This window comes from Gekko japonicus, unplaced genomic scaffold (assembly GCF_001447785.1).
Source record: "Gekko japonicus isolate JY-2015 unplaced genomic scaffold, Gekko_japonicus_V1.1 scaffold533, whole genome shotgun sequence".
NCBI classification, from domain to species: domain Eukaryota; kingdom Metazoa; phylum Chordata; class Lepidosauria; order Squamata; family Gekkonidae; genus Gekko; species Gekko japonicus.
The window spans coordinates 382,559-409,165 of record NW_015177023.1 but is presented as its reverse complement, the minus strand read 5'-3'; the positions used below and the strand labels follow the sequence as shown (position 1 = coordinate 409,165).

The 26,607-nt window shown below is 42.6% G+C and overlaps 1 protein-coding gene across 1 annotated transcript in view; it reads right to left on the bottom strand.

The window, feature by feature from the left end:
- The window catches only part of TAF4B (TATA-box binding protein associated factor 4b), a 96,167-nt gene that overhangs the window by 47,613 nt on the left and 21,947 nt on the right, over window positions 1–26,607 (bottom strand). Inside the window, exons 4-12 of the mRNA XM_015427792.1 lie at window positions 22,008–22,169; window positions 21,421–21,486; window positions 20,053–20,175; window positions 18,622–18,711; window positions 14,834–15,532; window positions 13,752–13,887; window positions 12,228–12,333; window positions 5,548–5,717; window positions 1,719–1,849 (exon numbers count right to left, since the gene is read on the bottom strand). Coding sequence (XP_015283278.1) covers window positions 1,719–1,849; window positions 5,548–5,717; window positions 12,228–12,333; window positions 13,752–13,887; window positions 14,834–15,532; window positions 18,622–18,711; window positions 20,053–20,175; window positions 21,421–21,486; window positions 22,008–22,169 — 1,683 coding nt within the window. The remainder of the gene's footprint in view (window positions 1–1,718; window positions 1,850–5,547; window positions 5,718–12,227; window positions 12,334–13,751; window positions 13,888–14,833; window positions 15,533–18,621; window positions 18,712–20,052; window positions 20,176–21,420; window positions 21,487–22,007; window positions 22,170–26,607) is intronic.

Here is a 26,607-nt window from a genome sequence, read left to right as displayed (position 1 = left end):
CTATAGCATCAGGAGGCAATTCTGGAAATATTTCAATATTGATATCTTGAAAATTCAGATGTTTATTTGCTCTTGCTTCAGTTAGAATTCTGTTTTTTATTCTTAGGTCTTGGAATGTTGCAAGAATATCTCGGGGCCCTCTTCTGGTGTCTTTATGTCGCTGCCCCAAATGGTGTGCTTTTAAGATTATAGGAGACAATCCATCTTCTAATTTTAAAACTGTAGCTAGCCATTGTGCAAGAAATATTTGCATGTCTTTATTTTCTTCAGAGCCCTCAGGAAAGCCCCTAAATTTTAGGTTGAATTGCAGAGTTTCCATTTCCAAGGCAAGAACTCTTTCGAGTTATTGCATCGTCATTTTTTATAGCTTTGATTTCAGCTTCATTTTGCATGCTTAGAAGTGAGGTGTTAGCAGCCTTATGTTCTACTTCAGTTAGTGCAAGCTTAATGTCATTAAGTTGGTTTTGTATGGGGTCAAACATTTGTTTTATCATTTCTAACATTCGGGATTCCATTTAACACATTTGTTTGAGTACATTTTGTGAGTCCCCATTACCTTGCTCCGATGTTCCATTGGCCATCTTGGAATTCATTTCTCCAGCAGCCGTCCGGATCAGTCCATTTTGGAATCGTTTTAAAATAGTATGTCAGCTGTCTGGAGTTCTTTCCAACAGTCTTGCTTGGTTCAGCTGCTTCTTCCATCCAAGTGAGTATATTTTAATTGCAGAGTGGTACAATTTTTATTGTATTGGGCCCGGGGAGATGCGGAGCTTCAAAACTATGCATCCGCCATTGTCGCTCCCAAACCACGCCCCCTACAGATTCACTTTGAAGACACCGGAGATAGGAAAATGTGGTTGGGACAATTTTTAAATAGGAGTGATGCTTTTGGACTTGTAGAAGAATGACTGTGGTGATGCAAAAAAGAGATGACTTTTCATTTTAAGCACTAGGATGTCGTGAGAGTTTTGACTTCTAAAAAGGCTGCCTTAAAATTACCACCTAATACTCTAATGTTTACTTATAGGAATTTTACATTGCACTCTCAAAGGTGTTAGTACATGCCAGTTGAAATAACACTTCATTTACATTCTCCGGAAGAGCACAAGACCTTCACAGGTAGACTCTGTTCCGATCATTAAGCATGATTTGGCAGAAAATTATCTCTCCTTATATATAATTGAATAGTGGGTGCCAAAGTTCTAATTCTAAAATGCACTCCCTTAGTGTATGGCTGATGGCACTGCTTCTCAGCATATATCGCCACCAATCAGAAGGCAAAGCCCGGGTCCCGCCCACACCATAACTGCTGCGACAACCTGGTCTTTTGCATATGGAAGCTGATTGGACTTCACTCCATTCCACACCTCAAACTCCCCCCCCCCAAGGCAGTTGGAATGTCAGTTGCATATGGAACCTGCTGTATTCTGGTGGTGTGCAGGTCCCAGGATCATGTTTTAAAAGCAGACTGACACTGTTTGCCCAAAGCCAGAGCACTCTCCCAGAGCCTCTTTCTAGATCCCGTTGTATTTATTTCCACAACGGGCCTTATTTCTAGTAGTTGATATTCCATAGGTCTAAATAAAAGCATTCTTCAGGGTGGATTTAGGATACACATTTTAAATGCAACCATAAAGTTACCCCACCCCTGCAAAATAATAATAATGATCAAGTAGAACATCATGCCAGGAGACTAAGTTAATGGTGATTTCCTTTACCTTATAGGTCATCATACGATGCTGAGCAATTATAGCCAATTTCTCCAGAAGCCCTCGTAACCTCTCCTGTGTAGCATGGGAGATCAAGCTCAGAACATCCGAATTCACTTCCATAATGTCATGCCTTTTACCTGTGGAGGCACAGAAAATCCATTACAGGTTTTAGTACTAGCTGATAATTGAAATAATTAGCACAGCAGGTATTCTGTTCCCCCTGGAAGTCATACCCATTATGAATAAAGGTTTGGAGATTGTGATTTTCCTGGTAAAGTCACAACTTCAAAGATCTTAGACATTACATTAATAAAACCTAGCCTACAGCTTCAGAAAATAGACATTGTTTCACTTAGCCTCTAGAATAATTTTCCTTGCAAGGTCATTTACAGGAGAAAGTTAATAAGAATACAGAAATCAAGCCTTGTGGTTCAGAAAAGGGTAGAAACAGTAGCTGTAGAAATTAGTGCCATATTCTGTTAATTTCAATAATTAAAAAGAAGTAGCAAATTACATTTTGCCCAGTTAACACTGCACTTGTTAAATCCTGACATGTTAATGAATGATTTTATAAATTTTTTGCCACGTACTCTAGGCATCTTCGCCCAGGCCCCTTTCACACCCAGCCCAATGAATAGCATATGGCAGGCTTGGCCCACACTCCCAAGGTAGCAGCTTGGGGAGGGGGGAAGCTAACCCAATTAGGTCTGAAAGCCTCCCCTTGTCACCTCTTCTACAACTGCAGCTTGTCTGGAGGAGCTTGATTTTGCCCTTTCTTCAACAGCACTTCCCTCAGTTTGCCTAGTAAGACCAGCACCAATGAGACCAGCACTAGCATACCCTGGAGTGGAGCAGTTGCTGGAGCCCAGGGATTCCGATGGAGCCTTAAGGCCATTGCCCTCCCATGTGCATGCCCTTCCCCCCACCCATCTGCTTGTGTGCAAGAGTTCCCTCCACCCATGCTTCCAGCCACACATTCTGCACTACACTGCCAGGGGAAAAGCATGTGTGTGACTGTGTGTGACTCGGAAGACAGCTGATGGACAGGCTTGCAAATGAGCTAGTGGGGAAGGGGGTATGGGCAGGCAGTGGCAGAGGGACATGTGAATGGGTGGGCACATGAAGGGGGCATGGTAGAGGGGATGGGAAGGAGGCCCGGGTACTCTCTGCCCAAAGTCCCCCAAAACCATGGGACAGACCCTGACTGCACCAAGGTAGATTAATTTAAATAGAGCTGTTTGGATCCAGGTCTAAGCATTCGCTTGGCTTTGCCCTCAAGTTTCTAGCAAACTAATCAAGATATCTTCTGGTTTGTCAACTACCCCTATCAGCAAAGGCTTAGTTGGACAGAGTGGCTGCCCTGGCAGTTTCAGTACGAAAAGCTTCTGTTAAATGCTTACCAAAGATCTTTTCTTACCCCTGCACACTCCCTCTGAAGTATGATGTCTGAAGAATGTCAAGTATACTGACGCTCAGATGGATATTTTGTGTTATGCCATGGCCTGTCAAAATCACAGCCTTCAAAATGGGCATGAGTATGGCTCCCAACTGCTTTTGTTAACAGCAACAAGAAACAAGGTCACTGTGGGCTGTGGGAAAATCTTCCCTACCAATAAATATGTTTAGGAAGCACTTTTGCTAGTCGTACTTAATTTCATTCTGGTAGTTTACAAAACTTTCGCTGAAATTAAGGTGCTGAGATCTGGTGGCAAACAACAAAAATGAGATCTCTTTACAGCAGCCCTTGGGGCACAGCCAGTGTGGCGGAGTATTTAGGATGCAGAACTGGGATCTGGGAAACTCAAGTTCAAATCCCCACTCTGCCATGGAAGCTTGCTGGGTGACCTTGGGATAGTCACGTATACTCTCACTGCCCAACCTACCTCACAGGGTTGTTGAGAAAATAAGTTGGAGGAGAAGAGAATAATGTAAGCCACTTTGGGTCCCCGGTGGGGGAAAAGGCGGAATACACATGAAACAAATAAAATAAAGATTTGAAACAATTTTGTCTGGCCTCTGGTGGTCATATTAAATTTCATTCCTAGTAAAAAATCGCCCCAAATTTTTTTCTCAAAGGAAAGCTGCTATGAGACCGTTATATGCCCTTTAATGCCTCATCTATTTGGAACTGGTCTGACATGTCTCTGCCAACGCTGAGTGCACATACTTTGCTACTGAAGTTCTTAACTGCTAAATGCCAAGCTTTGTTGTTGAAAAGCCTGACCATATGGGATCATTTTGTGGCAAGACACTTCTGTTTTCTGGACCACTGTGTTCTTGAGAACAGAATGGTCCTCCATATATACAGAATCTGGCCATCCAAGTTTTAATACTGTATGAGTTAACTTCCTTAGTATTGGGGGACTGAAAGATCTTTCACCAAGCTGTTTGGGGCTGGACTTGCCCTGTTATAAATGTCATTACTTTCCATAAGCAGCTTACCCAGAGACAGTTTGCCCCTTCAGCCAGATGCAAAGGTCAGAAGGTACTGCTGCTATTCTGCAGTCTGGTGAGGCAGCTGAAGTACTGATCCACCATGGCTTGGCAAATAGGAGGCAGTTTGGCACCAGCAGGCATAATGGGGCAACTGCCATCAACTGGGACTTGAAAGGAATGTATCAGAACTTGAGAACAAAGGTGGAGGTACCATAGGACAAAGTCACCTGACAGGAAAGTGAGTCCCACTCCTGCACTGAAACAGACACAAAAGCACTTCCATTTCTGTCTATAAGACCATCTGGAGATGGTTTTTTTTTTTTTAGTGTGCAGGAGTACTTTCCCTCAGGGCATATGAATGTAATCTTCATTCACTCATGAACGTAATATTCTTCCAGTAAACTCCAGGTGACCAGGTTCAGAATACGACTGGATGCAGAATCTTATTGTAGTTTTGAATCAGCAGGTGAAGAAGCTGGCCTGTTGACAGAAGTACCTTGGCAAACCCACAACCATCTCAGCACTAAGGGATGGTAAGAATGGGGGTGTACTGAGGAGCTTGGTATCAGCGGCTCTAGTGTCTGAAGATGTACTGGCAGTGTATCAGCAGCATTGTTTCCAAACAAGTTTCCTGCATAGCCAAGCGCTTTCAGCCCTTGCTTCAGAGTCTGAAAGATTTCACTTCCAACGGACAGCTCAGAGCCTGGAAGCCTTGCTTCCGTAATGAACATCAGCCAGTGGATGCATTCTTCTGAGACATAGGAGAAACTGATCAGTTAATAGCAGCTTTGCTCTGCATTGTCAACTCTCTAAAGTTTGTCCTCTACACAAAAGAAGGATGAAATCTCATTTGCAGAGGAGTCGCTAAACTATATTTACTCAAATGCTGCCTTGAGAGCATCTGGGCATAGAGCAGGAGTCACTTGGGGGTGGGGAGGGGGGCTGTGAATTTCCTGCATTGTTCAGGGGGTTGGACTAGATGACCCTTAGGGTCCCTTCCAGCTCTATGTTTTTAAAAGAAACTGAGTGGGAAGCTACTATTCCTCCTTCTCAGACACATGTTGGCAGGATTATAGCCCTACAGGGAGAAATTTCCATGTCTAAAAGCCAGCCCTAGAAATTTCCAAGCTGAAGCTCCAAGCAGGTGCAAAACTCAGTGCTGTACACAGAGGCCACAAAGAAGTATACCACAAAAAGTACAGGGTCACACTTTCAGCACTAGTACTTCAAAAGTATGCCATCATGTGTTATCACACAAACTCCATGACCTTCCTTCAAGCAGGTTCTACTACTCAATACAGAGTGATGTCAATGCACTGTGGAAATGGATGCATCATATTTAAGGCATGATGTAACTTGCCTATAGATGGGAGCATCTCCCAACTTTTATTTCTCTCACCTGTTTCTAAGACTTTCATTTTCAGCACATCTGCAGAAAGAAGTTGCTCCTCTGGGCAAGACTGGATAAGTGTGCCAACAGCATCAGAATTTGTTGCTAATATACATGCGCTCTCCTCACTCAAGTTGACCCCAGCCATAAAAGTCACATCATTGATATCATCTTCATCCCTACAAGCAAATAATTTCCATTATATTTGATGTAGGGCCATAAGGCAAACAGGGATGTCCCATTCGATACTGTCCATTGGAATCCTCACTTAGCATAAGGGAAGCATTATATTAAAGGCTGTCTATAATGGTACTGTAAAGAATCAAGATCAGTCAGGACTGTTAAAATACATTTGCCTTAGAAGTAGCTAGAATTCAGAATGTGTTTAGGCAGCTCTTGTGTTGGTTCTTCAACTGGTTTAGGGAAAACAAGATGAGGATTCTGAAAAGTAGACTCATAAAAATTCTCAGGTTCCATAGAAAGGCAGGTCCACTATTGAGGGCAACAGTGAATGTCAGGTGAACACACAACTGCACCCTGTATGTCTTTTTAATTGAAAAGCTGTTTTGGGAGGAAGCTATTTAGACCAGGAAAGTGCCAGGAAAAGGTGATTATTTGAAACATGGAAGTGACAGAAAGAAGCTTCCCCCTGCCTACACCACTTCCCCTGCTGCACCTCCACCCACAAAGTAGCTTTTCAGTAAAAAGAGCTATCAGGCTTAGCTAGGCCCAAAGTTAGTCTTGTGTGAGAAAGATAGGTGCTCAATATAGTCACTATGTTGTAGTTTATGAACTACAACAGCTTGCTTTGGGTCCTACATCCTCCTTTCTTCTTTAGCAGAGCAGACTGGAAGTAAAAACTAGAGCACATCTGTTTAGAATAAATACTCTTCTGTTTGGAGTTGCCCTCTAGAGACATATGATGTTGGCCGGGGTAGTTTTGCTTTGAATTAGCTAAAAAAAAGTGAGCAACTTGCTTTTGACAACAGAGGCCTCTGATACCGGCCTTTTAAAAAAAAGAAAGGTGAAGTGGTACACCCAGGACAGGACTACATGAAGTATGCAACAATTTCCACAGAGATAGCCATGGTGTCTTCCACACAGGGACAGGAGTTTTTGGTTTCCCCACTGCCGTTGCGGCTTCAGATAAAAATGCAGCAGCAACGGGACTTCCATATGGCAGGCTTCACTGCAGTTTCCCTGCCCAAATCTCCCAGGAGGCTATTCCCCTGGCCACCAGGGCTTTTGCAAGCAAAAAATAATCAGCACCAGTGTATCATTATAGTGCTATGCTATTGTAACTATAAGTGTGGCAGGTTCTCTGTAAGTCTAACTCCTTCTCTTGTGAAGATCTGCTCCCTTATGCTGCCTTCTTCATTGTATCTCCACAAGAGGAGACTTTTTTTAAAATGGAGGCTGAGAATTCAGAGAATCTGATGCACCTATTATTACAATGGTGTATCAGCATAATGATATTCTAATGCCAACTTCTTTTAAAAACAATAAAAAGTGCTCCAGTGGCACTGGCAGGGGATGGGAGGAAGAAACGGAAATGGCTGCTGCAGGGACAAGGTCAGGGGAAATGGTTGCTGCATGGGCTGGAAAAACTGAATCCCTGCCCCCAACATAAATAAATTAGTAATCCAGGCTAAACATATGGAGCAGAGGTGCATCAGTGGCTATTATCCAAAAGGTATAGAAAGGAACTCTCAGTCTGGGGCAAGTGATGCTCTGTATTCTTGGTGCTGGGGGGGGGGGGAACAGTGGGAGGGCTTCTAGTGTCCTGGCACCTGGTATTTTTGGCCACTGTTTGACACAGTGTTGGACTGGATGGGCCACTGGCCTGATCCAACATTGGCTTCTCTTATGTTCTTACTGTGAATTTTTCCTAAAACTTCAGAGTAATTTGAGGAAAAAATTGAAAATGCCATGGAAACCACTGGAGGTACATGAATACACCACAATGCTGTGTGGAAGCGGTGGGAAAGCCCGCTTCCTAAAAGCATTGAACTTGGGGTCTCATAACTGTGCAGAAAAGGCCTACATTAAACAGTTGCAGTGAAAACGAAAAGGCATTTCTGTTACTTTAAAGACTAACAGATTTATTGCAGCACAATTTATCAGAGGAAATGGGCTCTGGCCCATAAATGCGTATGCCATGTTACACGCAGTTCAGCCATTGTTCTCTCTCCAAGAACTCTCATCAGGTAAAGCAGCTGCAGGTGACTTCAGAGCAAGTGGAAGGAGGAGAAACTAACTTTCCCCTTCACAGTGATTTCCCTGCTCAGAGGCACCCTCTCATGTTGCTTTTCTCCCAGAAAGGCATGGGAAAGAAAGAAAGAAAGAAAGAAATATCCCTCCCTCAAATACCCACAGACGTCCTGCATTCAATATGAAGCCAGCCACAGCTGCTTTATATGATATAAAAAAGCCCTAAGGACAGAGAATTATAGAACTACATGCAACTTGCAGTTCTGCTCTTGGACAAGTTCCCATCTTTCTGGTCCACTGGATGCCTCAAAAAAGTTCTCCACTAAATTCAATTTCCTGTTCATTTCATTTCTACATCAAAGGCACCTTTTATTGTCTTGAAGGGCTGATGAGCCTCTCTACTCTCTAATTTTACAAGTGGAGAACAAATCCAAGGAGATTACCATTTCGGATGACAAAGACTAGAATCATGAATGGTGATGGTGGAAAGAGCTGTCAAGTCACAACTGATTTATGGTGACCCCGTAGGGTTTTCAAGGCAAGAGAAATTCAGAGGTAGTTTGCCATTGCCTGCCTCTGCATAGTGACTGCGGATTTCCTTGGTGGTCTCCCATCCAAATACTAATCAGAGCCGGCCCTGCATAGCTTCCAAGATATTATGAGATCAGGTCAGGGTAAGAATTACCTTGGGCAGTTACATCACAGCTTAAAATTTTTCTTAAGTCCTTCAAAAATGGAACACTTTCAACACCACTCCAAAATTTCTTTTGAAAATTTTAAAACTACCCCTAGGTGAGAGGAGGAAAGACAATCCAACACCCACATTCACTCAATATATTTCAGTCGTAGATTCCCCCAGAGAAACAAAGCTACTGAAGTGGTCTCTCAAGGCAGCTGTTTTGTGGTGGCACCCACTACTCCCCAAATTTCAGAAGTGACTGCAGGTTTAACACAGGTGGGGACCTAGAGATTATATGGCATTACAAGTGAAAATCCTAGACCTAAAGGTGCAGCTTTGGGTTTAGGATACTGAACTCATGGCTGGGTGTAGTTTACACAGTTCTCTGTCTGAGGCAGTTAGTTACTATCTATTCTGCTTGTCACACATGAAAACCAGTAGTCCACGTGGTCATAACACTGCAAGTATGGTGACAAAGACACTTTATATAGGAACAAAACTAAAAAGAGGAGCACTTCTATAGAATTCTGCATATTTGCATACAATTTTGCTACTGCTTAAATAGGTCCTTTAGAATAGCTTCAGGTTACACAATTAATGGACAAACAACATGTGTACTCCAAATTGTCCAAGGCACATGCTTGCATTTTTGACATGTACACAGTAGTCAAATGCAGCTTATTCAAATCTTTTAGCTAAAATAAAATGTGCATTCATCCCTCACTTTGTCATCTGTACTGCTGCTATTCTGCAGTGTACAAAGTTGTCCAGGTCACTTTAGTTTATCATAGATACACATGTAGAAGCAAACACAGTAACACTAGATTCTTAAATTTTAAGGAGACTATGAAAACATCCCCCTAATGTCATTCCTCTAGGTCCCCTATCCCATGAACAGCATTTTGTGGAGATCAATGGATTGCAGTAAGGGGGAAGAGGAAGGAAAACAGTCTAGATCCAACCCAGTATGTGCCTACAGGGATGGTTAAAATCACTGAAAACTTCACAAAGATACATTGCAGCACTGGTTTAAGGCTGAAATTAACTTCAGGAGAACACTACAAAAAGCGCATTGGTAATTAATTCTGATATCTATAGCTGGCCTGTCAAGTACAAACATTACAGGTATAAGTACTACAAGGCAAAGAAGATAGCCAATTGATTGAGAATGATCTCAAATCATTTTGTTCAAATCTTAACTACACTTTAAATAAAAAAGTACAGGCTGAGGGATATCAGCATAAATTATTCAGGATTTTGAGAGACAGTTGTGGTGCAGTGGTTAAAGTGTTGGACTAGGATCTCAGAGACCTAGGTTCAGATTCCCGCCTGGCCATGAAACCTTGTTGGGTAATGCTGGACCAGTCACACACTTTCAGCCTAACCTACCACACAGGATTGTGACATTAAAATGGAGAAGGGAAGAATATTGTAAGGCACTTGGGTCCTGATTGAGGGTAAAAATGATGGGAATAAAAACAAACTGAGATGGTGGGTCAACCAGCAGCTGGAACACATTTTAGTAATAGATCTTCACACAAATCAGGAAGCTGACATATTTGGTCCCAAGAAAAAAACACAGCTCTACCGCCTGTTTCCTGGGGTTAGATTGGCTGGCCACATAGTCTTTTCTGTCCCCCATTGACAATGCTTATGAAGGTAAGGTCTTCAGTGACTTAGAGCATTCCTATAGGCATATGTTGGGTTGGATCCAGATTAAGTTTTCTATGTTTCCTGCCTCTTCCCTCCCCATGCAACGCTTCAGTTAAATAACATGCTACTACTTGACTTAATCCGTCTACTACAGAACTTCTCTCTACTTGTGCAGGCAGGTATGAGCCAACTTACTCAAATACATATGAAAGGTTACCATCTAATCAACCACTACATTGAAGCTACACCACAAGTCCTTTCTGGTTCCACAAAAGTTCAGAACACAGTTACATATTTATACTGAATTAGTTCTGAAAAGGACAAAGCAGAATTCACAAGAACTAGAGAAGCCAGCCTCTAGCACCCTCTGCTGTCTCAGCACTGGCCACATATTTGTATTTTAATTATTCTATTTTCCTAAAACTGAAGTCTGGTTTAAACATCTAGAACTGCAGCTTGTAATGCCTACACTGCTAAATCACAAACCATACTGAATAATTAAACATAATCTAGAATAAGAAAGACATTTTTTTACATTTTAAAGCAGCAATGTGCTTCTACACATTCACTGTCTTGCCTTACATTATAAACAGTCCCTGATCCTGGCCAAAACAAGCAAAATTAAGCATGTGAACGATACCTTTCAACACCTCTGCAACAGCAATGCAGAATGGCATTTATCCAGGCTGGAATCTAGGCCCAACATTTGTTGTTAAATTAATTTTCTATGGCTTGGATCCCATTGTATCCTATGCTGACAGATGGGATTTCAGTTACAGAACAGGACTTCCTTGCCTCCTCGTCTTCCACAGCAGCCCCAAATCATCCCTGAAATTATGTCCATGGGGGACAAGAGACACACCTCCCTAGAACAACATGGGATTGGTGAAAACTCCCTTCTGTTAGTGTTAATTTTCCATGGAAACCAACCCATTTGTTAAATACATGGGCAACCAGACAGTTATTGGAAGCAATGGTCACTTTGAATGCACTATATACTCAATCACATCTCAATCCACCTGCAGATCAGGGCCAGATGGATATCAGGAAATTTTCCTGCAAATTTCAGGGGATAAGTTTGCAGAAGAATCTAAAGAAATGGGGGGAAATGGAGGTGGGTGGAAATCCCCCAGAGGAACATGGTCTGTGCGTGTACAGACAACGTTTCTGTTGGAGCGGTGATAGGGAGCCAATGAACAGTTCCCAAACGGTTTCTGGTCTGACATTTCAGACAGAACTGTTTTAGAACCAGTTCCCTATTGGAATATATTTGTACTTTCACAAACAAACGTTTCTGTCCCGTTCAGGAAACGGGGCTGAACCGTTTTACCTGTAAACCAATTCCAAGTAGTCTTCCGTTTCTTCTCCCGGATCCAAAACGCTTTTTCCCGCCGTTTTTCGCCCACACGGGTGATCTCCAGCTTTTTTGGGGGGGAACGGTTGCTTTAGAGCACTATAGCACTATAGCAAAACAGCATTATCGCACCCCCATTTGAATGCCTGGAGTGTTGTGTTATAGCGCTCTAAAGCGAACGTTAAAAAAAAAGCCGGAGATCGCCCACACAAGCGAAAAACGGCGGGAAAAAGCAGTGCAGTCTGAAATGGCAAACCGCTTCAGATCCAGCTGTTTACTGGTAGGGGAAAGCCATGTGTGAAATGGCAGCCCTATAGTGGTTTACTCCATGACAGATCAAAAACAGCTTCAAACCGGCTTAAAAGGGGTACTGTGAAATTCCTCCACAACAATGACAACCAAAAGCAAATAGTTTAAGAACTTTAACTCTATACATTAGATAATGTCACTCTGAAGAGGCACCTAGAGTGAGCTTTTGCAATCAGAAGCAATAAAGGTTAAGAGTCTCAGGAGAGCTAGAGCCAACCAGCCAAACAAAAGCCTAAGCTTCACAAGCATAAAACTCCAGTCAAGTTGCAAAATGCTAAATACCTGAAAAAGCTGTCAGGGCAAAAATCTTAGGCTCTTCCCTTCATTAGCTATAGAACATTACAACAAAGGAAGTGAAAGCACCCATCAGAAGTCTTAAATATTTATTTAGGTGTCACTTGCATCTCTGTTGCTGTCTGCTCCCTTTCGTTTAACTCAGGCTTCCCCACAGCCACATAAACTTCCGACTTTGTTTATTTTTACCTGAAGGATGTTGTTCCATTCTCTTTTATTTTGTTTCTCTGAACAGGAGATGCTTGAAGCGACAGAATTTGGTTTCCTGGCAGGGTAATTTGTTTCACAATGGATCCTAAAAAAAGAAGAAGAACAATCCACTGCAGAAAACAAAATGCAAGATGACATTCAATGCATACTCTGAAGGAAAAAGCTGTGAGGATAGTCCAGTTTTTAAAATGGAAGCAACATATTTGTGTCAAGGTCACAGCAACAATTCAGTCAGTTGCATTACCTGCATGTGTTATTTTATTTGGACAACTGCATTCTTTTTATTAACCCAAATTAGTAGGTATGAGCAAGCACGAAGCTTGGCTAATGAAGAAACACTGATTTACAAGGAAGCTAGTCAGAGTATTTGACTAGGAAAGCCACTGATAATGTCCACCTTTCAGGAAGCTGTTTCTCTCATAACAGAAACCACCAAGGGCATTTTCAGACAATTGGGACAGAGTGGCTGCTCCTGATAGTGGTGTACCAGAAAACCTTCTGCTGCCTTATGGCTCAAAACCAAGAGACATATAGTTCTTTATGAGAAGGTGCCAGTTGTCTTTACCTACCAACTTGGCTACCACCAGAGAGACCACTTTGAGATCTGGATGCAGTGGATGAGAATGAGCACAGATGACAGAAGTACTAGAATAACTCACCCACCCTTTGGTTATCAGCTGATTTGTAAATCTGTCCATCTCCTCCCCAGCAAAAGATATATGGTGGGCAGGGCCTACCACGATTGGCTGTGTGGACTTGGTAATGCAGGGACACTGCACAGCACTTCTATTCTCGGCTAATTTTATTTTTAGCACAGCTGAGCAGTTATGCATATTTTGTATGAAATACCAAGGATGCTCCTGTGTAGCAAGGATACCGCACTGTGCCAGTGCTTAAACTGACTGGAAAATGCAGTTCTTCTCCACTAACTGCAACTACTGTGAATGAGTGCTTTGTGAAATGTTGCTCTCCATATATCATGGGCACTTACAGACATCCAGAATCACTAGAGAAGCTAAACTCTCCTAGAGAAGCTACACTCACAATACATCATTTTTTACTTTATTTTATGAATGAAACGCTTTTACAATCTGATGGAGGTCAAGTACCATGGAGCTGTGATCCTATAACTCACACCAGATCTTTGGCCTCTATATTTGTTGACCCTTCTGTGTGAAACAGTATTCTGGACTAGCTGGGCCACTCTGCTTATGTTCTTATGTTCCCTTCAAACAGTTATGAAAAACCTGCAGGTACCCTTCCCACACTGGAGCATGTACTTTAAAGCAACTTGGCTATCCTCCTGTGAAAATGCTACCCACGCTCCATGCTGTTATGTAAAAATAGGAACAAGATAGTCTGCTAATATGAAGCATTATTTCTCATTTAGAAGACCTTAACACAAAATTGCCACTCTCAACCACCACCCTATCACCTCAGGTGCATCCCAACTATCACCTTACTGATCTGATAAGATTTAAAGTTGGGGAAGTTCAACCATACCTGCAGGAAGCTGGTTTGCCTGGATCAATGCATTTAAAGACATTTTTTCACCTGATCTGTTTGAAACAGGGACTGTTGACGTTTGTTGGAACGTGGTCACTTTTTTCACAGCACTTCCCGATGGCTGCTGGAGTATCTAAGAAAAAAGTGCATCAAAAATTCTAATAGAGAGCAAATGATATAGAACAGGGATCCCCAACCTGGTGCCCACCAATATCTTTCCTGCAACCCGCCAAGTGCCTTTAGTACCTTTGTATCAATTCTGTCTTTTCCCAGCAAGGCTTCTGATTGGCCATTGCAGATTTGACTGGCTTTTTAAAATGTTGCTTTGGCAACAGCTGCCGCCACAGCACCAGGACCTTCACTGTGTGACTGAAGGTACATTGTGGCAGCCATTCCGTGGGAAGCTCCACCTCCTGTGGCTGTGCCCACCATGCAGTGTCAGAATTCCAGTGTCAACCGATCCCTACAGGCTGACATGGCTCCCTAACTACACACTACAGCGCAAGGGGGCAGAGCTTTCAATTTGTACAGATTCGATCTTCTAGTCACCCCCTCCCCCAGTCACCTCCCATGTCATTCAAAAGGATTCCCTTTATTCTCAGGAATGACTTTTTGGAGGGCAAAAGACGAGTAAGAAGAGGCAGAAGAGCTCTGACCTACAAGGTGGGAAAAGCGTTCTGTTGCTGTTTTCTGGAAGCTGCCCATAGGTGGCAGACATGCTAACATACACATATGCTACTACACTGCATGTGTAGGCAGATCAAACCATTCTGCCAACATAGTCCTTTAGTTGCTACATTTTCTTGCTGAACATTAACCATTTTCAATAGACTGGAGAGGGCTACAAGACAAGCCTGCAGAAGCTAAGTCAAAGCACGGGTGACTGGAATGAATGTCTACACCTCTGGCATTTATCTCCACCTTCCTTCCCTCACAGCATTTCTTCTTTCACATCAAATTTTGGACTGTACACTTCTCAGGGCAGGTACCCACTTTGTACTAAAGTATGGTGCACATTGGCTACAAAAGCCAGTAACCCCCAACAAAAAAGACTATATTCCAGTAACAAACTAGCTTACCAGCTGCTTCACTTTTATAGCTTGTGAATTTCGAGCGGACTGGGAGTGGACAGAATTGGGGTGGGCAAGTCTGATAGTGATTGGTGTCCCAGTGATTGGTATCACAGACTGAAGCGATGTAGTTACTGCTGTAGTAGATGTCACTACAGCAGTAGTCAAAGCTTGCTTGACCACCTGGAGAGAAGTTGTTACTGCAGCAGCAGAAGACAAGACTGATTTTACAGCATTGAGAGCAGGAAGGGCTGGGGATGATACTGTGGAGGCAAGAACTGGTTTTATGGCTTGAAGGGAAGTGGTTCCTGTTGCCATTGCTATGGAATGGGGCAGATGTACAGTCTTAGTAACTATTCCTGTGGTCAATGGAGAGGGTGGGACAGGATTTGCCGCCTGGAGTACCCCTGATGAGGTTTGCATTGGATGTACAAACTGAAAGGAACCAGATCCTCTTGTCACCAGTGGTGTACAGGGGACGGAGTTTGAGATCCGAGGAGAAGGTATCCCCACTGGAGTCCTAGGGGCTGGTCTAGCAGACTGAAGAGATGCTGTGTTCAAAGGAGTGCCAGGAGCAACCATGGAAGGAGTGGTGACAGCCACTGTACCACAAGCCGAAACAGCAGTTTGGGTTGAAGACTGCTGAAGACATTGTTGTATGAAGCTCTGTGTGTTTGGCATTAACTGCCGCAAAGCAAGCATGCTTTTCTAAGATGGAAAGGAAGAGGGAAAAAAAGGAATCAATTCCATATTCTTTTGATAACTTACATGGTACTAACTCATCAGAAAACACTGCCAATTTTAAGTAAAGCCACTGAAATTACCACTGAGGATCACTATTAGAACTGCTGGGGAGAAAAACGGAACTGACTGCATTTGATCTTCCAGGAAGCTTGCCAAACCTCAATATGCTTAACTTTTGTTACTTAACTGATCGAGGGCTTGACAAGAGTCTGAGGCACATTGGCCCACCTCCATGAAAATAGGTGAAAGAGACCTGCATCAGACATGTCAAGGCTTCCACAATAGACAAAGGAATTGCCAGTCATTTTACAGTGCTTTCTACACATTCTAAACATAAAACTGGGAAGCAGTCCAGATGTGCTGAACAAAGCTTCTGTACACTTCCGGAACAAGTAGAACATTTACAGTGCACAACAGAACTTCCATTCTCTACAGCCAATTACAGTTCAACCATCTTTGCAAATAGAGCTCTGAGTTCTCCAAAGTTCTGAAGTATCTCCATCGTAAGTGTGCTGCTCCTTGTAACTATATGAACTTATGTTTGTGTTTCTGTATAGTGGTGATGCTGTCTATGTGTGTCTATGCATTGTGTATTCAGGGACTGCTGTTTGGTTGTGTTGCTTTGTTCTGCATCTCATGCTTGCCTAGAAATAGGCTGGCCTGGGGCTGCCGTTGCACATACAGACCATGTGCTTCCCTGGAGAAGGTATCCCGTCCTGCATCGGGATAGAGGAGACACCGCGCCATTGCACCCACTTGGAGAGTTATGGAAAATCCCCCAGCGAACCCCGACATCACCGGAATGCCAGGAATCACGTAACCCTCTGCACCTAATCTGGTTTGGAGATCTGAAGACAATAGCATTTATGGCTTTGGAGCAGGCACCAGATCTGCAAGTCAAGAGGTGTCCATGGGAACGGAAGATTCACACCTCACCAAAAGGCACCTTTGATGTAGGGATAGGATCTGCATATTGCCACCACCCCTCAGTAGAGCGTCATCCCCTCGTCAACCCCCCCCTCATCCAGTAGTGATAGTTTAGGGGATGGATTTGATAGTTTATGGCTGGATAGCACATGCCCCAAAAAGAGTTTATTTAAGGAGAAACTCTCCTTTGTCTCTCTGGTTAACCCACCTTCCCCATAGCAGTGCACTAAGGTGCTACAAGTGACTCTACTACCTAAGTTCTCCGGGAGTCGCGACCCAGAGAGCTCACACGTGGTTTGGCTGGTCCTACCTGTGTGCCTTGGAGTTCACAAGCTGCTGCTTTTCGGCTGCCCATCCTTCCAAGGAGGAGAGTTCTTCTTCAGCTTGGACCTCAGATGAGTATAGCCGTGCCCCATTGTGTCATCCCCATTTTGATGCTTTTGTTATTTTCTATGCTGTAATTGTTCTGATGTACTATTGTAACTAAGGAGCTTGTATAACTGTGTGTGTGATTCTGATTTTGTATGACTGCAGAAACCTTTAGTAAAGACAACATTTATTCTTAATCCTAGCGTGTTGTCTCACTTCCTGGGATATAGCGAGCGTCTCATTGGCCATCTGACCTCTGTATAGACTGGTATAGAACTTACGCACAGCCACAACCACCCAACTTCCTTGGTAGATAACTTGGATTGGGTCTCCAGGAATTTCCTGGAGAAGTTGGCATAACATCCTTCCTATGACAACAATAACTTAATTGGTCCTGGCAACACAGATCCAATGCAACATTCCTGTAACAGAGTTGCAGTGTCATGAATGAGTGCCACATAATCTTAGTATGCTAGAATGTCTATGCATATTACAATACTACAATGACAATTACACATGTTATGCAGCTGATCAGCATTTCTCAAATATTTTTACCCATTTAATTGCTCCAAACTATCCAGAATTCAGTTAGTTACAAATCCTTAGTACAGAACTGTTCACTGTTTCTGTAGTTAGACATCTTTGAAGTCCTAGATCTGGCAAAATTTACAGAAAACCAACTTGAACATGTAGTATGTTTTAGTTCTCTGTGACTTTCCAATTTGCATTCAGTTTGCACATGTGTAAACCACAATTAAGGAACACTTTAAACATTACAAATTTCTTCCATGGGGAGCGTACATACAAGAAGTTACTGCAAGCATTTAGACCACCTGTAGTAAGTACAAATTGTTCCACTGCCTAATGTATAGTGTACAACTATAACAGAATGTTACATCTTCCTGGCATATGTACAGTCATGTTTAAAAGAAGAGTGAGACACTCAGTGGTTCCACTGATACCTATACTATTGCAGACTGGTTCTAGAAAATTCATTAACACCTCACAGAGCTCTAAGTTTGTTCACCAAACACAAAATTCCACTCAATTTATTTCCTCCAAAATAGTGAGACATTATGATCAAGCTGAATTACACAAGTTATGCATTGCTGAAAGTAGCCATTGAGTATAAATCCTAGACTATTGCTCCTATGGATTTAAAACTGCACCTTAGTCAACAAGAATCATTCAGCCACTGACCAAATTGGTGTTTAGGGGGTACACAGTTCCCAAAAATCCTACATGTCTATACTAGCTATAATACTGCATAGGCAGAGGTTGCAGAAACAAGGGCCCCCTTGGAAAAATCCCTATATCATGTGATGCAGCTGTGTCACCACCCTGCAAAAAGAGCCAGTTTGGTGTAGTGGTTAGCAGTGCAGACTAATCTGGGAGGACCAGGTTTGATTCCCCACTCCTCCACATGCAGCTGCTGGTGTGATCTTGGGTTCTCTCAAGGGCAGTTCTCAAAAAAGCTCTCTCAGCCCCACCTACCTCACAGGGTGTCTGTCTGTCGTCAGGAGCGGAAGGGAAAGGGATTGTAAGCCACTCCTCTTCAAATGAAGACCAAACTTCAGTACTGAGGCCTTACAGTTTAACATTCCCATCCCACCTCCAAACCCAAATGGCTCATGCAATTGGGTCTTACCATTTAACTGCCCTGGTACCTGAACCCTTGCCTGTGAGGTCAAGGAAAACCATCACCGAGGGTTTTTGGTGGGGTCATTTAAATTAAGAATACTGTCTTTAAGACATACCTTGAGAAAGGGGACAAGACATGGTTGTGGAGAAGACTTTAGCTCAATGTACAGGTTTTTGGTAAATTCTTCAGGCTCAATTTTACCTTCCTAGGTAGAAAAAGAGATTGTAGCATGAATGCAAGATGTAGCTCATCCAGAAACCACCACTGAAATCCTAGCATAAGTGAATAACTTCACATATGGTCTATTTTATTCCAATACACTGTAAATTAAAGAAAAGTAAGTACAGACTATGAACAATACTTTTTAAGACCAACACAAGGAGACTGGCAATGGGATACTTGGTAGGCTATTTTCTTGGAAGTCAAGACCTGCTCTATGAATATTTGCTATCATGTAATTCAACAGAACACTTATTTCTTCTGTGGTTTACCTTCCCTACCAATCTTTGTATCACAGACCACTAGAATTAAGAGGTAGTACTTGCTCTGTTTGTATTGCATGAGATAGAACTAGAAAATAAGACTTGTCATACACAGTTTCTCTCTCTATGCTACACAGTTATTTTGAAAAGGAAACAAGATTAATGCCAAGAGCAAGGTCTTTGACAATACAGCATGGAACTCTGAGTTCAATTAATAATCTATGTGTGGAAGTGGCCTATTCAACTGCATTTGTATTCACACACTAGTTCTCCAAGTTCCTACCACATGTGGTATGCTCATTTAGACATATTAGTTTATTTTCAACCACACATTCCAAAGACTTGATAGGCTCTTAAGATGCTGTGCTGATTTCCACTGATTTCTCTCTCCCACTATATACCCCTGCCCCCTATACTGATCCTGAGGAATACCTCCCCAACAAAATTTTAGGGGACTCAGTAAGATGGAACAGAAGGAGGAAATCTATGAAAACCACCATCCTCACTTAAGAAAACTTGTGGTTTTAACTTTGTTATATCAAGGCCAATGCAGAAAACGGATTTAAAAGAAGAGTGTAATTTACCCTTCTGAAGCAGCCATCTTTCCAATATTGTTGATACAGAGCTGTGAAATGTCCCTCTGAAATTATGCTATGAATACAGTATTTCTTACAATACACACACCCCTCAGCCAACAATACTGAAGACCTGCATGACAATTACAACAGGAATACCTACCAAATAAGCACAAAAGGAAATAGAAATCATAGCAAGAATGGTAACTGAGGGTAGGAAATGCCCCTCTGACATAGTAAGCCCATACATAAATGAAGTTCCATAAATGGTTAGGATTTCAGGCTGACTGTGCTGAATTGCTCCCTTCTAAGCATCATCCAAGAATTGAAGGCAGATGTATGAAGATGGACAATAAGTCTGACAGCCCTAAAGTTTTATAGATTCAATCTGCTGAATGCATTCTTATATATAACTTAAGTCCAAATGAAACGCCTTTTGAATAAAAGCTTCTAGGATCAGTACATAAGTGTTTATGAATGAAGTCTTACCAAGAGACCTTGTACCAAGTTCTTCACATTCTGCCGCATTTCAGGAGCTTGCGGTCCACTTGATGCCAATTTAATTAATGTTGCTAAGAAGTTTTTGCACTTCTTCACATTCTCCAGCATTTCCTAACAACAAAAGTCAACAAGAAGTTAAATTAAATCTTGTTCAGTTGTTTTGAAGCAGTGTAAAGACCTAACTTTCCTCTCAGGTGTTCCAGTGATGTAATGTACATGTTATTTGCCCAATGCTTGCCTAATGATTTTATCAATACATTTTTATGCTGTTTTAACTTGTACTGCTAAAAATGATGTATACCCTCATTCTATATCTTACACTGCTGAACCTTGTGGTTTTTATGTCTTTTTGGATTAGCAGTATTGGACAGGATGTAAGTGATTAAAATAAAGGTATGCTACCTGGTTTTAGGTCTCATTATATGGGACTCCAATGGCCTTGGTTGCCCTGGTGAATGACCTGTGCCAGGAGATGGACATGGGAAGTTCAAGCCTGTTGATTCTCCTGGACCTCTCAGCAGCTTTCCACACCATAGAACCCTTCTGGACCGACTTTTGGGGCTGGGGCATGCTTCTTAACATGAAACCGTTGAGTGAAGTCATCTGGAGATTTGTGCTGGATAATAATCAATATGCAGATGATACTCAGCTTTATTTTACAGTTCCAGCAGATCCCAGGGGATCTGTAGAACCTTGAACTGCAGGAGGTGTAACTGGTGGGCAGAAGGACTGACACAGGAATGGAGTTTTCACCCCTTTTGGGTGGAGTTGCACTCTCCCTAAATGAATAAATGTGTAGCCTGACAATGCTGCTGGAACTGAGTGTCCTGGATAATCTGGTCGCAGCAGTAGCCAGGACCACCTTCTACCACCTCTGGCCTTTCCTGGGTAAAAAAAAAAAGATCTTGCCACTGTGGTGCACGCCATGTAAGCATCTAGACAAACTTACTGCAATGCACTCTATGTGGTGATGCCCTTGAAGAGTGGCCAGAAGCTACAACTGATACAGAATGCTGGCTACAGTGAATCATATCACTCCATCCTTGCTCCATCTACACCGGATTCCAATTCAAGGTGCTGATATTGACATTTATAACCATTGTTCCCTCTTAGCTGAGTTAGTGTGAGCTAGCTCACAGTTTTTTAGCCTCCAGCTCACACATTTTTGTCTTCGCTCAGGAAGGATGGCTCCAGAGCAAACTAATCTATGCAGCAGCCAAATCGCTCACTCACAACTTTAATTCTAGTAGCCCACAAAGTAGAATTTTTGCTCACAAGCCTCCACAGCTTAGAGGGAGCATTGTTTATAACCCTATACAGCTCGAGGCCAGCATACTTTAAAAAAAAACTGCCTACTTCCATATAAACGTATCCATCCTTCATGGTCATCTTCAGAGGCCCTTGTTCAGGTGCCTCGGTCACCTGAGGATAGACAGGTTGCAACACAAGGAAGGGCCTTTAGGTCATGGCAACAAAACAGTGAATCCCTCTCCCAGGAAGATGAGTCTGTCTCCCTCTATCGTTGTCTTCCACCAGCAGATAAAGACTTCTTTGTTTTGTTTAGCATTCCCTTCTTGACCCTTTTCCCTGTTCGTTTTAATTGCTGCTTTATGTACTGTTTTTAAATTTTACATTTAATGTCTTTTTAAACCATTTGCTGCCTTGAGGACCCTAAATAGGCAGAAAGGCACAATACTAATGTTTTAAATAATACCACTGATCTGGTCAGATCTCAGAAGCTAAGGAAGGGTTGGCCCTTTTTAATACACTTCAATGGGAGACCACCAAGGAAGTCCAGGGGTGCTATGCAGACGCAGGCAATGGTAAACCACCTCCGTTTGTCTCTTGTCTTGAAAACCCTATGGGGGTCACAGCAAGTCACCTGCAACTTGATGGGACTTCCCTCCACCAATAACAACAATCTCAGACCATTTTGTTCTTACTGCAGAAGTGCTTGTCTGTGTCACTATTGAGCCTTCTTTGTCAGGAGCTGGTTTCTGAGGGACAGAGAACGCAGGACGGTCAGAAGCAGATTTTGTCTGTGGTCCAGCAAAAGTCTTCACAGCACTAACAGTAGCAGTACTGCTTCCGGATGCTGGTGATGACTGCAAGAAATTAAGTATTTACGTAACTGCCTATTTCAATTTCAACAGAAATAAGAAATAAAAAGCAACATTTTCAAATGATACTATGGTTCCACCCTAAGTATTTCCAAGAAACTAAGTACAGCAGTTTATTTCAACTCTTAATGAGATATATCCAAAAGACGAGACAGCATTGCAGTGAGACCATGAGGAAGGTTGAGCAAGTGGCTTACCACACACCCCTGCTCCCTGTGGTCTACCTAGTCCAGCATCCTGTTTCACACAGTAATCAAAACAGTTGCTCTGGAGGGCCAAACAGGGCATAGAGGTCAAGGCCTTTCCCCGATGCTACATCCTAGCACAGATACACAGAGGTTGGCTGCCTCTGCATCTGGAAGTTCCCTTTACTCACCATGGTTAGTAGCCACTAAGGGACCTCTTCTCCAGGCATCTGTGTTCATGACCATCACTATGTATGCTGACAGTGAATTCCTACTCAATGAGCAAAGTAGTTGCTTTTGTCTGTTATGAACCTGTTGCCCATCAACTCCATTAGGTACCCCTGAGCTCCAGCAACATGAGAGGAAAAAATGCTCTGCACCTATTTCACCACTCCAGGCATAATTTTATAAACGTCTATGTCTTCACTTGGCCACCTTTTTTCTAAAGTGACCTGTTACAGTTCTGCCGGGTCTACAAGACGGAGCTCTTCCGCCAGGCTTTTAGTTGATCGACTTTGATCTAGCCTTCCCTCCAGTGACCGCAGATCCTAGAAACCAGATTGAACCACAATATTATCTGTTGAGGCGCATTGCTGTTTTAGTGTGTTGGTGATTTTATTGATTTTAAATGGATTGCAATAATATGTTGTAATTGTAAATCTGCACTAATTGTAGGTCTATATGTTGGCACCTGTCCTGAGGCCACAGTGTGGGGAGGGTGGGATATAAATCTAATAAAATAAACATCCCAGACTTTTTTTGCATTTCCTTATAGAAAAGTTGTTCCAACCCAAAATCAAGACTGGCCATTAATCTCCCCAGGAACAATTCCCAGTGTGCCTTTTCCCTAGAGGGACAGTGGCAAGGCTAGAGGCTGTCACAGCACCCAGCAGAGGCATTTATAAAGAAATGCAATGTAAGGAGAGAAAAGTAGGCTAGCCAAGGGGATGGGCCACCAAGATGGCCCTGCCCAGGACACCCCTTCCTCAGCAGACTCCTTTGCTGTTTCCCTGGTGGCTTCAGCCTAGTACAGGTTTTGTTCTTAAGGCAGTCCCAAAGCTGCTACTTCTCTTGTGAGTATGCTGTGCTTATGACTACAGTCAGCACCTGATTAATATTTGTCTGAAAGTAATTCCCACTGAAGTAAGATCACATAAATCACCAGAACTGCAAGACTTTTATTATTGTGTTTACCTTCATTGCTTTTTTGTTTATCTGATGCCCTCCCCACGGAAACTGAGAATAGTGTTGAAGTATCTTGTCATTAAGGAATAGATAGATTTCTTTGAATGCTTTTATTCTTTCAGTGTCCAAGGGTGAAAATATGGAATACATGGTTGCTATGTTTCTAGTATATAAGAACATCCACACTAAATTATTATGAAAATGTGTGAAAAAGATCTGTGGGTCCATGGACAGGACAATTATAATTTTCAAAAGGTTTTAAAATAGCTTCAGGCTTGTTATTTGGTAAGGATTAAACTATACATCATGCTGGATTTCTATGACTGGAATTCCAGATGTGTTTTTTGGTCTTAAAAAGCAGTCACCATTATTTCCGTTGTGACTAGTTGTGTCTGAGTTTTAAACAGAAATCTCGCAGCCCATTCTTGTGTTTCATGGTCTTTTGCAAGGTATCCAGTTCTCATCTCACCACACTCACACCAGGTAGCCTTAGGCAAGCCATTCTCTTAAGTCCCCAGTCCCCACCTAAAATACTCAACATCCAGTGTGATAAAGTGGTTAGAAAGTTGGGCTGTAAGATGCAAGACAAATCCCCTTTCAATCCTGAAGTTTGTTCAATCTGCTCTCTTTCACTCTGTCCCGGCCTAACCTATCTCACAAGGTCGAGAATAAAATTAAGGAGGTAAGAACTATGTGTGCTGCCCTGAACTCCTTGGAGAAAGAGAGATAAATACTGAACCTTGAATTCTGCACAATGGAAGATGCAAACCCCCATTCCCAACTTCTGCTGCCACTGGGGCACCTTTAGTTCTGTGACTGTTGACCTATTAGGTTCTGCCCTTCAGTCTGACCAGAAGCACACCAGGGGGGCCACCATGAAGCTTTTTCCAGGACCATGTGTGCTTCCCTGTCTGCCCCTGCCCTTAGGCATCTTGACTGATTTCTTTGTACTTTTTCCAGATTTGCACTATCCTTTGAGAGATAACCATTAGAACTGTACACAGTATTCCAAATGATGATGCAACATAGTTCTTGTCAAGAGACTAGGACTTTTTCATTGTCTGTTGTTCAAAATGCAAACAATGGTTCAGGCTGAGGACTAGGGGAAAAAATGGAAGCTTTCTGCTCTGAGAAACCAATGTTGATTTGCCTATAGCTTCAGAGGGAGAGACAAGGAAGATGGAACGTTTTCACAAGTGCTGGGTAGACCATCAGGCCTAGCAATTTCAAGACCAAAAGAGAGGGCCAATACATTTCATCTTGTTAACACAAAGATTTATGGGGTGGAGGAAGGTGTCTACTTGATTGGATCTGATACAGCTGCAGAGTGTCAGAACTAACTGGCAATCTTACCTGATGGGCCGAGTCTCCAGGTAACACCTATAGTTCATGGGCCTACATTCAATTGGTCAATCAGAATCAACCAATACAGGTTGTGAGGAATAAAGGAAAGATTTTATTCTAGTTTTGATTTCTGTCTGGAATACCACAAGCTTTGGGACACTTGATTCTGGGTGGATCAGAACGGCCCACCACTCTTTGACTTTGGATCATAGACTCAAGGTTGCAACCAATGCCTAAGTGCTTAGGTCAGTTACTCAGCTTTAATATTTTGATCTTTACTGTTCACTGCTTTTTATTGTACATCTCTGCACAATCTTTCAATAAATAATTTTAATTATATATAGTGGTGTTTCTGAACTTCGGGGCTTCAGTCTGAATCCTACATAGGCTACATTAGCTACAGCTTTAACCTACATTGGCTACAGCTACCCAAGTAACTTGTTGTGAAACTCCCCTTGTAAGTGTACAACATTGCAGGGTTGACTTCCTTGATCATAGTCTCAGAAGGGCTAGAGGCTTCATCCCTTGGTCTCCAGCTGTCTGAGTTGTTAAGAGGATGGGGTGTGCGGACTCACACTTCAGCACTTTCGTTGTGTAACTCCCATCACCTATAAGGGTGATGGATCTTGGCCTTTAAAGTCATTTGACATTTCTATACAAGGGTTTTACAATACTGGGCATTTAATTTTCAGTCCCTTTCCTAACAATCCCCAGCATGGAGTTTCCCCTTTATACAGCTGCGGTACACTGTGCTGACACTTCCACTGAGCTACCTAATACAACTCCAAGATCTCTTATCCTGTCATTCTCAGCCAGTTCAAACCACATAAGCATATATTTAAAGTCAGGATTTTTTTTATACCTTTGCACATCAGTTTATACATGCCTACAGAGGTCTTCATTTGCCGCATTGCTGCCCACTCACCCAATTTAGAGAGAGCTTCTTGTAGCTCTTCATAAGCAATCTTGGTTTTTGACATCCTGAATAATTTGGCATCATCTACAAACTTGGCTACTACACTTTGTTGTTCAGTCGCACAGTCGAGTCAGACTCTTCACAACCCCATGGACCAGATCACGCCAGGCCTTCCGGTCTTCCGCCGTCCTCTGAAGTTTGCTCAATTTCATGTTTGTTGCATCTATGACACTGTCTAACCATCTCATCCTTTGCTGTCCCCGTCTTCTTTGACCTTCAATCTTTCCCAGCATCAGGGTCTTCTCCAGTGAGTGCTCCCTTCTCATTTGGGGGCCAAAGTATTTGAGTTTCAGTTTCATTATCTGGCCTTCCAGGGAACGGTCAGGGTTGATTTCTTTTAGGATTGACTGATTTGATCTTCTTGCAGTCCAAGGGACTCTCAAGAGTCTTCTCCAGCACCATAGTTCAAAAGAATCTATTCTTCGGCACTTGGCCTTCCTTATAGTCCAACTCTCGCAGCCATACATGACTACTGGGAATACCATTGCTTTGATCATGAGGACTTTTGTTGGCAGGGTGATGTCTCTACTTTTTATCATGCTGTTTAGGTTCACCATCGCTTTCCTTCCAAGGAGCAGGCGTCTTTTAATTTCATGGCTGCGGTGATCTGGGATCCCAGGAACGTGAAGTCTGTCAATACTTCCACAACTTCCCCTTCAATTTGCCAAGGAGTGATGGGACTGGATGCCATGATCTTAGTTTTTTTGATGTTGAGCTTCAAGCCCACTTTTGC